Raw genomic sequence first — 15684 nt, forward strand, 5'->3', positions numbered from 1 at the left:
ATAAGGATAGAAAATATTAAAAATTCATTTAACTTAACATAGATCTAAACTTTAAAATATTGTACTGATAATTTAAAAGCTTCAATTGATTTGTCAAATGTTTAAATGATCATCTTTTATTGACATTTAATTTAAAAACATATTTTTGATAAATTTCAAGAAAACTAAAAATTGCAAGACATTTTTAATAACGATTCTTATCAACAAAAAAAAAAAAAAACAACAACATTACATTGTTGTTAAAATCAAACTTTAACAGCAACATACAATCAAAACGATCGATTGATCAAAATTCACCACACTAGTCAACACAGAGGTGAAGAGCATAAATAAAACAACTTCAAACTGAGCGAAAAGAGTAACAATAAACCGTTAAAAATTTTCAATATTTAAAGAGTTTAATAATAAAATATACGGAAATTGAAATTAATTTTGAGTTCCTAACACAATAAGCATTTCAGAATCGAGAGAATAATTAAGAACAATTTATAAATTGACTTTTGAATATTGAAAACTTAGAAAAAAGTGTGTGTAGAAGAAAAAAGAGTTAATGAAATTTTCAAAAAAAGTAACGTGTGTGAGCACAACAACAAATAGTTTTTAATTGTCAATTGTAGGTGAATAGTGTTGTTTAAAAAAACAGTAAAGCTTTAAAAAGCAAAACCCTTCGGAAGTTAGTCGTTGGCGATAACTCGCTTGAGACGGTTGTTAAAGCGCTCGAAAAGTTAAGTAATAATAAATTTAAATAAATCAATAAATTTTGAATTGAGTTGAAAAAAAAACCTTCATAAAATAAATTTATAAAACGTCAGAGGCGCGCGCGCTCACGTTGGTTTAATATAAAACAAATAAAAAAAGAAAAAAATTAAATGAATAAATAAATAAAACCAGAAGTGTTTTCAAGCAAATTCAAAAGCAATTAAATAATAAATAAAGTTAGTGATTTTCTGTTTTTTTTGTTTATTTAGTTGGCGCTCTCTTATGTTTAAATAATTTATTTATAAAAATAATTAAGAGAAAATTTATGCAATATTCTAAAACAAAATAACAAATAAAGTAGTGAAAAAATATAATTACAAAATCCAAAAAAGAAAAGAAAAGTTTGTTTCTTAAATCTTTTGTTTTTGTCAACAGCAACCTGTTTTCTGTTTGAAAATGGAAAGTGTAGCTTAAGTGTTTTAAAATAGTTTCAATTTAAAAATGGCCTTAACAAACTTTTCTTTACCCTTTGGGGCTTTGGCCCAGTCGGGTGCTCCCTGGAGTGCCACAGTATCCCCTTTACATCCCATACACCAACAATTGGCTGCCAATACAAATAATTTACTTTACTCACCGGCCGATCATCAACAGCAGCCCACTGATAATGGTGCACCACCACCGGGTTCGGATTTTTACAAAAATAATCCCTATGCTCCTCCTCAGCAACCGCCACCGCAGCAGACTTCCTATCAATACAACAGTAATAATAACAACAATAATGGTAGGCGTAAAAATACTTATTTGCCCCCCATACCACCGCCAGGAGCCAGAAATACACAACAGCAACAATTTCATAATCAACAACAGTTTCAACATCATCAGCAATTTAGTCATATTAATACTCAACATCATCAACAGCAGCAGCAACAACATATAACACAAAATATTAACAATAACAACAATAATGTTTTTAAAACTGCTATATCATCTGGCTCAGCAACGGCCACATCAATTGCTACCGCCACAGCCACCGCTACAGCAAATACAAATACACGCACCTATGGTGAGGGTACTTACACTAGATTTCCAACAGTTCCAACTCAAAATCATAACAATATTAATAAAGATCATCAGCAACAACAACCACAATTTTATAATAATTTCCCATCTACTCCCCAACAACAACAACCAGCGAAACGTATAAATACAGCTGCTGCTGTCCCATCAGTCCCAAACCCTTCTACAACACAAACTTTTCCTAAATATGGTGTACCCCCTAATCAAGCGGAGACACCAGCTACCACATATGGTGCCACTGCATCTGGTAATAAGGCTGATAACTCAGGTTTACCTACACCCAACGATTCTAGTTCAAATGATCCCTATCCCGATAGACCGCCTGGTTTTACTAGAGTACAGGCGGGCCAAGGTTCTAAGACACGGGTACATGCTGTTTTAGATTATGATTTGGAGGAGGGTGAAGAAGAGGACTATTATGATGCAGAAGATCATGGGGAAACTGTTAATAAAGGTAATTTTAGCCATGAATTTTTCTTTAATTTTAAAAGTTTCTTTTGCAATTATCATTCAAATTATGAAATCTCTAGCGTTTAATGGTTTTTTTTTTTTGTTTATTGTTATTACAAAATTTATTTGAATTTAAAGATGAGCTGCTGCTACTCAGTTAAACTAACAACTATTCATTCAAACTATTTTCATCAATTGTCTAATAATTTAAAATGTATAAATCATGTCTAAAGAATTTTTCAAATACGTCAAAATCTGCAACTACGTAAGAGGAAAGACTACTAACAAGTACAGTTAAAAAGCAATCAACTTTAACAAATATGACTAATACCCGATAGAGAGTGAGAACTGTTTAAACAATTTGAGATTTTTTTCCGTTGACTTAAGACCCCAAAAGTCATTTGACACTTTGTTAAAACCGGGCGGCTTGTATATAAACAAACAGTCAGACAGACGGACAATTAATAAATCAATAAATTTATGTGTAATCGAAAAAAACATCTCGTACTCGCTTAACAAGCACTTTTTTGTTTAAATTTAAACATAAATTATTTCAAACATCTCGTGCTGACAAGTGTCATTGGATAATTTCTTAATAATTTTGTTGATATTTATGTTTTTATAAAGTTTAAGCCCAAAAATAGCGGCTTAAAAAAGGCAAAAGCAACAAATGAAAATAAATTGTTTTGTTGTATTTAAAGATCACATAAATGTACTTAAGAAAAGATTACATACTCTGCACAGTGGGTCTGATTATGAAATTAACTTTATAAAGGTTCAGTAAATTTAACTAGGAAATGTGAGTGATAGTGTAGTTAACCAAATAGATAAGTTTTGTAGATTTTTCCTATCTGCATTAATTTACTACTAGACTGTCATAACTCAAAATTCAAGATTTTTGTATTGGGCAATAAATTAGGCCATTCTAAAGTCATAAAAGTGAGAACGATATTTTGTTCTAAACATCTACTATATAAATCGGAGGTGGCGTGTTGAGTTGAGTCATAGTGTCCGCAGACGTTATCACAATTTCAAAAGTGTTACAACGTTTGTGAGCAAAATGACATAAAGTCCATGGATTTCAAACAATCAATTTATCAAAAAAGGTTTTACAGGTTTGTAGCAGAAATACAATCCATCTCGGCTCAAATCGGCGACGGCTGGTCGCCGGCCAAGTTTTGGCAAGCCACGCCGCCGCCGAATCAAAAACGTATGTTTTTCTTAAAAAATTATAACTGTGTTGCCACTTTTTTCAGACAAATTGAAAAGAGTTGCCACATCACTTCGTCTTTATGTATAAAAATTTTAAAAAACTGTTAGAAAAAATTTTTCATAAAAATAACAGTAATAATGACAATTTTCTATAGAAAATACTTATATAGAGATACTTTTCTATCTAACAAACCAAAATAAACACAATTTTCTATATAACAAACGCATATATAGAAAATTTTCTGTAAAGAACAAATTCTCAGCATAGATTTTGCCGATATTGCCGTTATGACCCGCCACCTAAATCGGGTTTCATCTTTGAAACCCCACGATTTTTAAACAAAAGCGATTCGAGTGATCTTACATTGTTTACAGATACATACCTATCTATGTATACGTTACTTTGCAATCGTTTTCAAAGAATTTAAAACTCTTTTAATATCTCAATCGCTACCGGTTTAAATCTACAGTTCAATACAAAATTATAAATAAAAATAAATAATTTCTTGTTTTTAATCTAAAATATAATATTAGAATCATAAAGATTTCAAATATTTTAAAAAATATTTCTTTTTAAACTTAAAGTAATAAATTATAAATATTTGGCTGCATTTTTGAAGGCATACTCATCATGGAACCGTAGCAATGCGTCGAGTATGACATTGTACTAATAATTTTTACCAACAAGTTTTCCGTTGTTTCTTACTTTTTGAAATGTTGTTGTATATTTATTATTATTAAATTCCGGTCTTTTTCTAATATTTGTTGTTATTCCGGTATTAGTTATTCAAAATTAATAAAAAAAAGTATTGAATAATAAAAGAAGAAAACAAAAACACAAAAATTTCATAAACTCTAGTTAAAACACGTCAACATCATTTTATTTAATAATTAATCTTTAACAACATGTATCAGATGTTTAACAACGTTAGAGAATTTGACCCACAACAAAAACTTGGTTAAGTTTTAACCTAATTTAATAAAAAAAGAAGAAAAAAATGATTTGATCTACTATTGATGATGTTATGTTCCTTGTCTTGTGTGACCTTGTGCTTAAATTGTTTTACAGGCCTTCTTTGACCTTGTAAAACATTAATTTTTATTTTCTTATATTGGTTTTAGTATCTGTTTTTATAGTATTTTCTATAAAATAAATAATAAAAAAGTGGTAATACAATACTTTTGAGAGGAGAATGATTTTTATTGTATATAATTGTTTAATAAAAGAATATTACTATATCAATTTTAACACTTTTATGGTGAATTGAAGTTTATCAATATGTAAATTATTCAATACTTTTGATTTATAACTTCTTTTTACAGATTTTATATTATTTAAAGATGCATATTACAGAGGATTTTTGTATTTTAAATTCATTGAAAGTTAAAACTAACAATTTTAATTGACCGCACAATGGGGAGCTATTTCAAATAAATGGTAGTGTAAACAGTAGGGTATTTATATGTAACAAAAAATATCCCAAACGTACATACATACATACAATACTAGCTGCAAACAAAGATTTAGCTTTGCCCCTCTGTTCGTTCAATACCTAGGCACGTTATCGAAACCTTCGGTTATCTAGTTCAGTTCTAGTTCTATTTCAGTTCTAGTTCAGTTCTAGTTCAGTTCTAGTTCAGTTCTAGTTCAGTTCTAGTTCAGTTCTAGTTCAGTTCTAGTTCAGTTCTAGTTCAGTTCTAGTTCAGTTCTAGTTCAGTTCTAGTTCAGTTCTAGTTCAGTTCTAGTTCAGTTCTAGTTCAGTTCTAGTTCAGTTCTAGTTCAGTTCTAGTTCAGTTCTAGTTCAGTTCTAGTTCAGTTCTAGTTCAGTTCTAGTTCAGTTCTAGTTCAGTTCTAGTTCAGTTCTAGTTCAGTTCTAGTTCAGTTCTAGTTCAGTTCTAGTTCAGTTCTAGTTCAGTTCTAGTTCAGTTCTAGTTCAGTTCTAGTTCAGTTCTAGTTCAGTTCTAGTTCAGTTCTAGTTCAGTTCTAGTTCAGTTCTAGTTCAGTTCTAGTTCAGTTCTAGTTCAGTTCTAGTTCAGTTCTAGTTCAGTTCTAGTTCAGTTCTAGTTCAGTTCTAGTTCAGTTCTAGTTCAGTTCTAGTTCAGTTCTAGTTCAGTTCTAGTTCAGTTCTAGTTCAGTTCTAGTTCAGTTCTAGTTCAGTTCTAGTTCAGTTCTAGTTCAGTTCTAGTTCAGTTCTAGTTCAGTTCTAGTTCAGTTCTAGTTCAGTTCTAGTTCAGTTCTAGTTCAGTTCTAGTTCAGTTCTAGTTCAGTTCTAGTTCAGTTCTAGTTCAGTTCTAGTTCAGTTCTAGTTCAGTTCTAGTTCAGTTCTAGTTCAGTTCTAGTTCAGTTCTAGTTCAGTTCTAGTTCAGTTCTAGTTCAGTTCTAGTTCAGTTCTAGTTCAGTTCTAGTTCAGTTCTAGTTCAGTTCTAGTTCAGTTCTGTTCAGTTTCAGTTCTAGTTCAGTTCTAGTTCAGTTCTAGTTCAGTTCTAGTTCAGTTCTAGTTCAGTTCTAGTTCAGTTCTAGTTCAGTTCTAGTTCAGTTCTAGTTCAGTTCTAGTTCAGTTCTAGTTCAGTTCTAGTTCAGTTCTAGTTCAGTTCTAGTTCAGTTCTAGTTCAGTTCTAGTTCAGTTCTAGTTCAGTTCTATGTTCATGAGAGTGTATTGTTTATGCATAAATACATTGGAGATCGGTAGATGTATTAGATTTGGCACAGCCAAAACTTCGTTTTAGGCTTAAAAGCTTACGGAACTACAACATTTAAAATGTGAAATCTAACTTCTTGCCAAAAAATTTAACAACTCTATTAAAAAATCATAAAAACAAGAAAAATATCAAATTAGCAATAAACATTTGATAATTTAATTTGTCATTCTATAATTAATGGAAAAACCCATTAATAATTTTGCATATTTTTAAAAAAAATTATCAATTAACTTATTTATGTTTAACACACGTCATTGAACTAATTAAAATTTTTCATCAAACTAAAACTGAAAGACCACCCACATAAACGTTTTTAGTTAATGGAAACAAATTAAACATTAAGTTTTTAAATTAGCGTTTTTAATATGAGATCATAAAAGAGGAAGACAGTTTCAAATTTGTAGCTAAAACAATTAACTAAGCGATTTAAATTTGTTGCAAATGTTTGGGGTTTTTAAAATATAATTTAACTATTTGTTGTCATTGGATACAATTTGTCTATCTACTAAATACAAGTTACTGACCAAATACCTGAGTCAGTTTAATATGAACAAAAATATTTGCATTTAATTGCTGCTATTTTATTTTCTGTTGATATTGTCAATCTGTGTTTTTTTGCTATTTTATTATTAATGTTATTATTGTTGACTTTTGCCTTAAAAATTTTATTTTGCATGATTTTTTGGCAACTACAAGTTTTCAAATAAAATTTTTAAACAAATTGTTTTTTTTTTCTGATACATTTCATACTCTTTTATCTATACATATAAATATTTATTTATTTTAAAAAATCAAAACTGGTTACTAATTTTATACTGAAAAAGTGCTTGATGTTTGTTTCTAAAAATTATTTAATACATTTTATTTAATTTATTAAGTTTTTTTGTTTGTTTGAGCTGTGTGTTGATTTGTTTTAAAGTGCTCATCGTTTATTGTGTTTGTTTAATGAATCTTTTTTTTTTTTTGTCAAACATTTGTATATATTTTTTTGTTTTATTTTAATTTAATTATTTTTAACTGTTTTGCACCCCATCTGTATTCAGACAGTTGTCAGTCATTTAGTCAATTGATTGTCGCCGGTACTGAGTGCATTTTTGTCACTAACAAGTTTTTGTTTTAAATAAATAAAAAAACACAAAATATTAATAAAAATATTTGCATAATTTTTATTATGGTTGGTATGTATGTATGTGTATGTGTTACAAATATGCTTTGAATAACCGCCTTTTGATTAAAATGTAACAGATCATTTATTATAAATGTCTGGGTTGAGTCTAGATAGATATTTTAAACTCTAGCTTAGTAACAGCTAAATTTGTTGGTAATCGAATGTTTTCGATTTAACGTTTGAAATGTTTATGTCAAATAAAATATTTTTTACTTTAACAATTATTTAGTTGCTTCAAACAAACTTATTCGAGAATACCTTCAATTTTTTACATTATAAACAAATCCGTTCAAAAATTGGCAAATTATTTGGTCCTACGAGCTCTTCGCTGTATTTCAAATCTCTACTTATGGCACTGAGTGTATTTTTTTTTTTTAACCAAAAGTTATTTTTTAACAAAAATCTATACATAATCTTAAATATTATAAGGTGCAAATTAATATGGTGACAAAAAATTTATTTGAAAAAATAACTACTGCTCATTTGCTATAAAAATAAAAATGTTAATTGAAATCGTGATCAAAAAAAATCGCATACATATCAAATAAAATTAAATTAAATAGAATGAATGGTGTCGTAAAATAATTTTGCAAAACTCAAACTTAGGAAAATAAAAAATAAACAAATACGAAAATAATTAACAAAAAAAAAATAATTAGATTTAATAGATAATCTTAATAAAATTGTATTATAAATTAAAATACATACGTGTACTTTAACTCCACACATCTTTTTATACCATAAATTATTTCGTAATCTCGTGTTTTATAAAGTGTCAATGGAACGTGAAATATTTGAAAAATTTTACGACATTTTTTTAATGTGAATGTGCTTTTTTAACAACTTTTTAAGATTTAAATTAAATTGTTCACAGGAAACGTTTTTTTGAATTAAGCAAAATGAAAATTCATGTTGGAGAAATATTTTTTATGAGAGATATCTGGTATAGCGTAAGAAGTTGGAGGATCAAGTTTGATCCGTTAGTTAATTACTACAACAACATTGCAGCATTTCCAACAATGTCACTTAATAATTGTTTACAATTTTTAATTGATTGTTTAAACTAAACAATTATTTTCAATTATATTAAAATATAAATTTATTAATTAATTGCAATTTCTTGTAAGAAAATATTTTTGTAAAACATTTTTGTCTCGAGAATTTTTGACGTACATATTTTATAGCTGGGGTTAAGCCCCTTAAAATAGTATGATGAGCTCAAATCAATGTCTTGCATTTATAAAATTGCATTTTTAAAAGGTTTTTTTTTAAATTAATGAAAAATCAATGTAAATTGATTGAAGTAAGGTATGACTAAGTGATGTGTAATGAATAATTAAACGCTATTAAGCCTTCAGAGCTTAAGACTGATATTTATGAAACTGTTAACAGAGCAAAAATAGTTTTGTAATTAGCGGTAATAATTCATAACTAACTATACTTAGCTATTAATTGTAATTAACCCTTTGGGAGATTAGGAAAATAAACTCAGAGAAAATTTTAAATTTCAACTAAATCCATAGACAAAACATTTGTAAAATAAGTTAAAATATGTATGTTTCGAATTGGCAGTAACAGAATGGTGTTAGCAATACTAGTACCTATGCCTTATAATACCTTCAAATCAGGACTACTTATGTAATAATCCCAAATTCTTAAAAATCCCTAAGATTTAAAAATGTTCAGTCTCCCAAATTCTGAAAGATATTTGTATATTCACACTTCATCTCTTATTTTTTAAATCTTTTTACACACCTCTTTTTATTTAAAGGTTTTCAATTTGCTTATTCTTTTTTCTCCCTGCCACTTAAGGGTTAAATATAAAAAAACAACAATGTTTTAAATGTTACAGATACATATTTGTGCATAAATTATTTATTTCATTTTATATACTATATTCTATATAAAAAATAGTTATATTATGTTAAAGAATAAAAAAAAAATACGAAAAATATCTTCCGCTGTTTTCGCTTTACTTTAAAAGTTTATAAAATGCAAAATAGTTAATTGAAAATACAATTTTTTTAACATTTAAAAAATCACATATACTCACACACCATATTAAATGTCTATGCAATCAACGAGTGATTATATAGTCCACTGAAATTAAAACGGGTCGGACATTAAAACAATAGACAGTAGACTAGTAAAAAAATTGTAAACAGACTAGTCAAAAGACTAATCTACAGAATAGAATATGCAATTGTTCATAAAATAGTCTATAGGCTAGTCAACTGGCTAGTCCATAAATAGACTTGTCAAAAGATAGACTAGTATATGGCAGACTAATCAACATCGGTAACAGTCCATCGACTAGTTTTTAGGATAGTCAATAGGCTAGAATACTTGCTGGTCCATAAACTAGTGCATATAATAATCCATAGACTAATCAATAGACTAGTATACAGACAAGTCTATAGACTAGTTCATAAAAGAAGACAAGTCTATATACTAAGCAATTTACTAGTTCATATACTAGTCTATTGATAAGTTCATAGACTATTCAATAGACTAAGATCTAGACTAGTTATAGTTACAGACTCATAGTTCATAGAAAAAAAAATAGTTCATAAAATAGTCATTCGGCTAGTCGATAGATTAATCATTGAACAAGTCTAGAAACTAAACAAGTGACTAGTCTATAGACCAGTTAAGAGATTAGTTAAGAGACTAGTCAGTAGACTAGAACATTGATTATATATGGATTATTATATATACTAGTTTATGGACTAGTTTACATGGACTAGTCTAGTTTACATAGACTAGTCTACAGAAAAGTCCAATCGAAAGAACAGTCAAGAGACCAGTCAAGAGACTAGTCAAGAGACCAGTCAAGAGACTAGTCAAGAGACCAGTCAAGAGACTAGTCAAGAGACCAGTCAATAGACTAGTCAGTAGACTAGAACATTGACTAGACTATAAAATAATCTATAGACTAATCAATTGATTAGTCTACACACAAGTCCATAGACTATTCTGTAGTCAATAGACTAGTCAAGGGACTAAACAAGACACTAGTCAATAGACAAGTTAAGAGACTATTCAACTGGCTAGTCCATACATAGACTTGTGAAAAGATTGATGTTAATATAGATTAGTATATAGACACTTGTATAGACTAGTATATGGTAGACTAGTCAACAGGGTAGTCCATAAATAGATAATAGTAGACAGCAATAGTCCGTCGACTAGTTTTTAAGCTAATCTATCGATTAGTCAACACACTATTCAATAGAATAGAACATTGGCTAGTCTACTTGCTGGTCCATAATCTTATCCATAAACTAATCCATAGACTAATAAATAGACTAGTCTACAGACAAATCCATAGACTAAGTAGTTAATATATTAGTTCATAAAAGAAGACTAATACGCTAATCAAAATACTAGTCCATACACTAGTCTATAGATTAGTTCATAGATTAGACCATAGACTAGTCAAAAAACTAGTCCACAGACTAGTAAATAGACTCTATAGACTGGAATAGGTAATAGTCCATAGACTAGTCGTTGGACTAGTCAAGAGACTAGTTAAGAAACTAGTTAATATACTAGAACATATTATATTTTAAGTTTTTTCTCGATTCGAGAAAAAAACGGAAACGAGTAGGGTTCTATATTTGAAACGAAAAGTCGACTTTTCGACTTTTTTCATTTAGTTAAAAGTCGACTTTTCGACTTTTGCATTTTATGAAAAGTCGATTTTTCGACTTTTTTCGTCTTTTTCCGACTTTTTTCGACTTTTTCCGACTTTTCGATTTTTTTCGACTTTTTGACTATTTTCGACTTCTTTCGATTTTTTTCGACTATTTTTTGACTTTTTTCGAGTTTTTCCGACTATTTTAGAGTTTTTGACTTTTTTTTTCCACTTTTTTAATATTTCCGACTATTTTTGATTTTTTTCTTCAATTTTCGAGTTTTCGACTTTTCGACTTTTTTCGACCTTTTCCGACTTTTCGACTTTTTTCGACTTTATTCGACTTTTCCACTTTTTTCGACTTATTGACTTTTATTAACAAAGTCGACTTTTCGACTTTTTTTCACAGACCATAGTCGAGTTATCGACTTTTTTGGAACAAAATAGTCGACTTCGACTTTTCGGTTTTTTTCGACAAAAAGTCGATTGTTCGATTATTCGAAAGTCGATTTATAGAACCCTAGAAACGAGGTACTGTATTCTAATCAATAGACTGATGTTAAAATGTTAAAATGTAAGTTAGTACTTTTAATACTAAAAATTTACTCTTCGAAAAAATTAGTACTAAGTATTTAAACATGTTAATATTCGATGTCTGATCTGTATTCTTTGTTAAAGTTTTAATTTTGTATGAACCCTTTTACATTTCAGTTTTCCATATATGTGTGTGTATGTGAATATTTAAATAAACAATAAATTATAAAGTTTAACTATAATACTGTTTATTTATTTATTTATTAGTAGCAATTTTAATTAAAAACAATCAAACACAATTTATGTACTGAATAAAATGAAAAATATGCAAATCAAAAAAAAAAGTTTAAAAATTTTACTAGAAAAATAAAAAAATATTTAATAAATAATAAAACAAACCCCTTTAATCATTAAAGTTAGTCACATAAATTAAAAAAAATAAACTTTAATATGAAAATATCATATACAAGACATATGGACTGTTGAAAATTGATTTACAGTGAGTAAATTAGTTAGTGACTTGGAAAAGTTCATTGTTAAACGACATCTTTATTGTAAGGTGACACTAACTAAAATATAACAACTGTTTTAAAACAAGCTACCATCCATCCAACCATCCACTCCTAATGTTTAAATAACAATTAACAATTTCTGTATTTGTCTAGTATTTTTTTTTTTTCAATTTTATTTTATACAATTTTTTCACTGAATTTGTTTATTTAAACCAGATTTTTAAATATTCTAACAACATTTATTTTATTTATTTATGCATGTTTATGTGAGACTTTTTTAAGCTGTAGAAAAAAAAAATGAAAAATAAAAATTATACCTCACTCTACTATATGGATGAATGGATGTAGATGTTTGTACGTAGATCTCGTACTAAAATTGAAATTAAAATTTTCAAATGGAAAATGAAAGGTCTCGATTACCTTGAATTTGTATCTGCAGATATACTCGTACAACAAAACAAACAAACAAATACTTGTAGATACTACTACAATAAATATTGGTTTGCTTGTTGTTGTTGTTGTATGACTACAACTACAAACAGATATTTGAACATTTTAAATAAAAAAACATGCACACATGTCAGATTAAAACAAAAACAACACGGCAGCTAAATTAACAGTTCATATTAAAAAAAAAACATATATTTAATAAAATAAATAAAACATAAACAACAACTATTATGAATAAATATGTGTTAAAGATACTCGTTCGCGATTATGCTGACGAGGTGGTTTTAATTGTTAAACGTCACACTTTGGTCCAACAATACAAGTTATTTTGATTTTTTTAATTTATGTTCTCAAATATTGGCCTATAGCTTTTTTAACCTCAAAGTTACAATTTAAGTTCTTTGACTTTACGAATCAACAAAATACATATTTATTTTAAATTTTAACTGATTTTTGGGGTTAATTTGCTTATAATTATTGAAATTGAAGTAAAACTATTATTATTAGTTATTGAAGGGGGGTTTTCTAAACTACTCTTAACACAAAGAGAAACAAGTAGGAAAGTACAGTCGGGCATGGCCGATTATGTGATACCATACACCCCATATTTTAAAAATTATTTATTTTTCATAAAGAAACTTTTATGTTGAATTTTACCTTAATTCCGATTAATTTAAGCAATTTATTGATGAAAAACAAAATTTCTAAAAAAGGCTTTATATGGAAGTTAGGGCCGATCCTCAACAAATTAGGAGGAGGGATGTATTTTTATATAAAGGTTAGTTATGTTCAATTTCATCACTATACTAATGGTCATAAGTAAATTTTTAGATGTTTAAGTTATTTTTCAGAGGGGGTTGGTTTGGGAGCTAGGGTCAAATGACGGCCGATCATTAAAATAATCGGCATGGTCATTTATGCCTATATAAAACTTAGTTGTGCCAATTTATGGAGAAATAGTAGTATATTTGACGTAGTTATGAGTTAAAAACCCCAAATCGGAAGGTCAGGTTGTATAAGGACTAGGTGAAATAGTAGTATATTATATTTGAAATAGTAGTATATTTGGAGAGATAGTAGTATATTTGACGTAGTTGTTAGTTAAAAACCCCAAATCGGAAGGTCAGGTTGTATGGGGGCTAGGTGAAATAATGGACCAATTTCAACCATTTTCAATAGGCATCGTCCTTGTGCCGAAAAACACGTATGGTCCAAATTTTATCTTGAAAATTGCGGTCCGCCAGCCGGACGGACGGACATGTCTTAGTCGACTCAGAAAGTTATTCTGAGTCGATCGGTATACTTTAAGGTATAGTACCAATATTTTTGTGCGTCATAAACATCACCACAAACGTATAATACCCTACCCCACTATAGTGGTGTATAACAATATAAATTAATTTGTATACAATATACAGGTTCATTGAAACATCATACCACCATAAGTTAAACAATATCTAATTCTTTAAGTGAACGTACACGTTCATTGACTCGATGTGTTCGTAAATTGTTTTAAAAATTTATAAGTTGAATTCTAAATTGAAACCCTGTAACAGTTCCCAATTTGGGATCTTTTGAGTGAAAACCTAAAACTTAATTTTCTGACTAAATTAGAGACCCTTGAAAAAAAAAACTGAAAATCTGTTACCACTTTTATTTACTAGCAAAATACGATTTTTGGAGTGCAAACCAAAAGACCCATTTTCTGGTTAAACTAGAGGCCCTAAAGCGAAAACGATGACAATCTGTTCTCAGACAATTGGATCTTCGCTCCGGAACGACTCGATTCTCAATCGGCCAAAGCAACAGCTGTATCAACCGGAAGTTTTTTCCCCAGTGAATAACATCCAGTTACAGTCAATCTGTTACAACAACAACAACAACAATCTGTGATAACTTTTATTTCCTAGCAAAATGTGACTTTTTGAGTGAAACCATAAATTTCCATTTTCTGACTAAATGATAGACCCTAGATCGAAAACGCTGAAAATCTGTGATCACTTTAATTTCCTACCAAAATACGATATTTTGAGTAAAAACCTAAAAGTCCACTTCGTGTCTCATTTCCTACCAAAATAAAATTTTTTGAGTAAAAACCTAAAACCCTATTTTCTGGCTAAATTAGAGACCCTAGAGCAAAAAAGATGATCAGTTTTACTTCCTAGCAAAATATGTGTTTTTGAGTTAAAACCTCAAACTGCATTTTCTGGCTAAATTAGAGGCCCAACGGCAAAAAGGATAAAAATATGTTATCTCTTCTATTTGCTACAACATTTATTGGTCCACTTTATGTCTAAATTAGAGGCCCTAAGGCAAAAAGGCTGAAAATCTGCGATCACTTTTATTTCCTACCAAAATGTGACGTTTTAGTGTAAACCTAGAAGTCCATTTTCTAAACAAATTAGAGACCCTAGGGGCGAAAAGACTGAACATTTGGGATAATTTTTATTTTCTACCAAAAAAACATTTTTTGAGTAAAAACTTAAAACCCCATTTTCCGGCTAAATTACAGGCCCTAAGGCGAAAAAAAGATTATAACTTTTATTTCCTAGTTAAATACGTGTCTTTCAGTTAAAACCTAAACCTCCATTTTCTGGCTAAATATTAGGCCCTATGGCAAAAAGGATGAAAACATATGATCCTTATTTCCTACCAAAAGTCCACTTTCTGGTTAAATAAGGGCTCATAGGACATAGGAACTGGCTGAAAATGTATGATCAGGTAAAACCAATAATTCGATTTTTTGAAAAATTCGATAAAAATCAAAAATTTTAATAAAGATTTTATTTTACTTAATTCAAAAGCTGTACATCCTTTTTCTTTTGACATCATTCCATATTTTGCACGCACTTTGTTGCAAAATAACATGTTTCTTTTTAATTAAAATTTAAAAGTTATTTATTTATTTTTTTCTTTAAAGCTCAAAAAAAAAACTCAAGACACGTTTTCTTCCGAATGATTTTGCAAAAAAAATAAAATATTGAGAAAAGGGCTTGTCTTGCATTTAAAAAAATCGGAACTGGGCAAAAAAGAGAAAGCTGTTTTTATTTTTTTTTTTTAATTTAGTTAGCCGCTGGCTAAACTACAGAATGACCAATATTCGTTCAATGTACAATATGAAGATTCCATAAATTAATCCTGCATAACAACTGGTCAACAAAAAAATTAAATTGCACGCAATATTAACATGTTGCTGAGACGAGTTTTTAAACGCATAACCAAGCAATTGGAGCAATTGTGTAAAA

The 15684-nt window shown here is 28.9% G+C and overlaps 1 protein-coding gene across 1 annotated transcript in view; it reads left to right on the plus strand.

Annotated features, from left to right (window-relative positions):
- The first annotated feature begins 679 nt into the window (after positions 1–679).
- Positions 680–15684, plus strand: part of LOC119599729 (protein spaetzle 3) — a 38111-nt gene continuing 23106 nt past the window's right edge. The window contains exon 1 of the mRNA XM_037949627.1: positions 680–2230. Within this exon, the coding sequence (XP_037805555.1) occupies positions 1201–2230 (1030 nt within the window). The 5' untranslated portion in view covers positions 680–1200. The remainder of the gene's footprint in view (positions 2231–15684) is intronic.

This window comes from Lucilia sericata, unplaced genomic scaffold (genome assembly GCF_015586225.1).
Source record: "Lucilia sericata isolate MDLA Ls3-8-SP2 unplaced genomic scaffold, ASM1558622v1 Contig000087F_arrow, whole genome shotgun sequence".
In the NCBI taxonomy this organism is placed as follows: Eukaryota; Metazoa; Arthropoda; class Insecta; order Diptera; family Calliphoridae; genus Lucilia; species Lucilia sericata.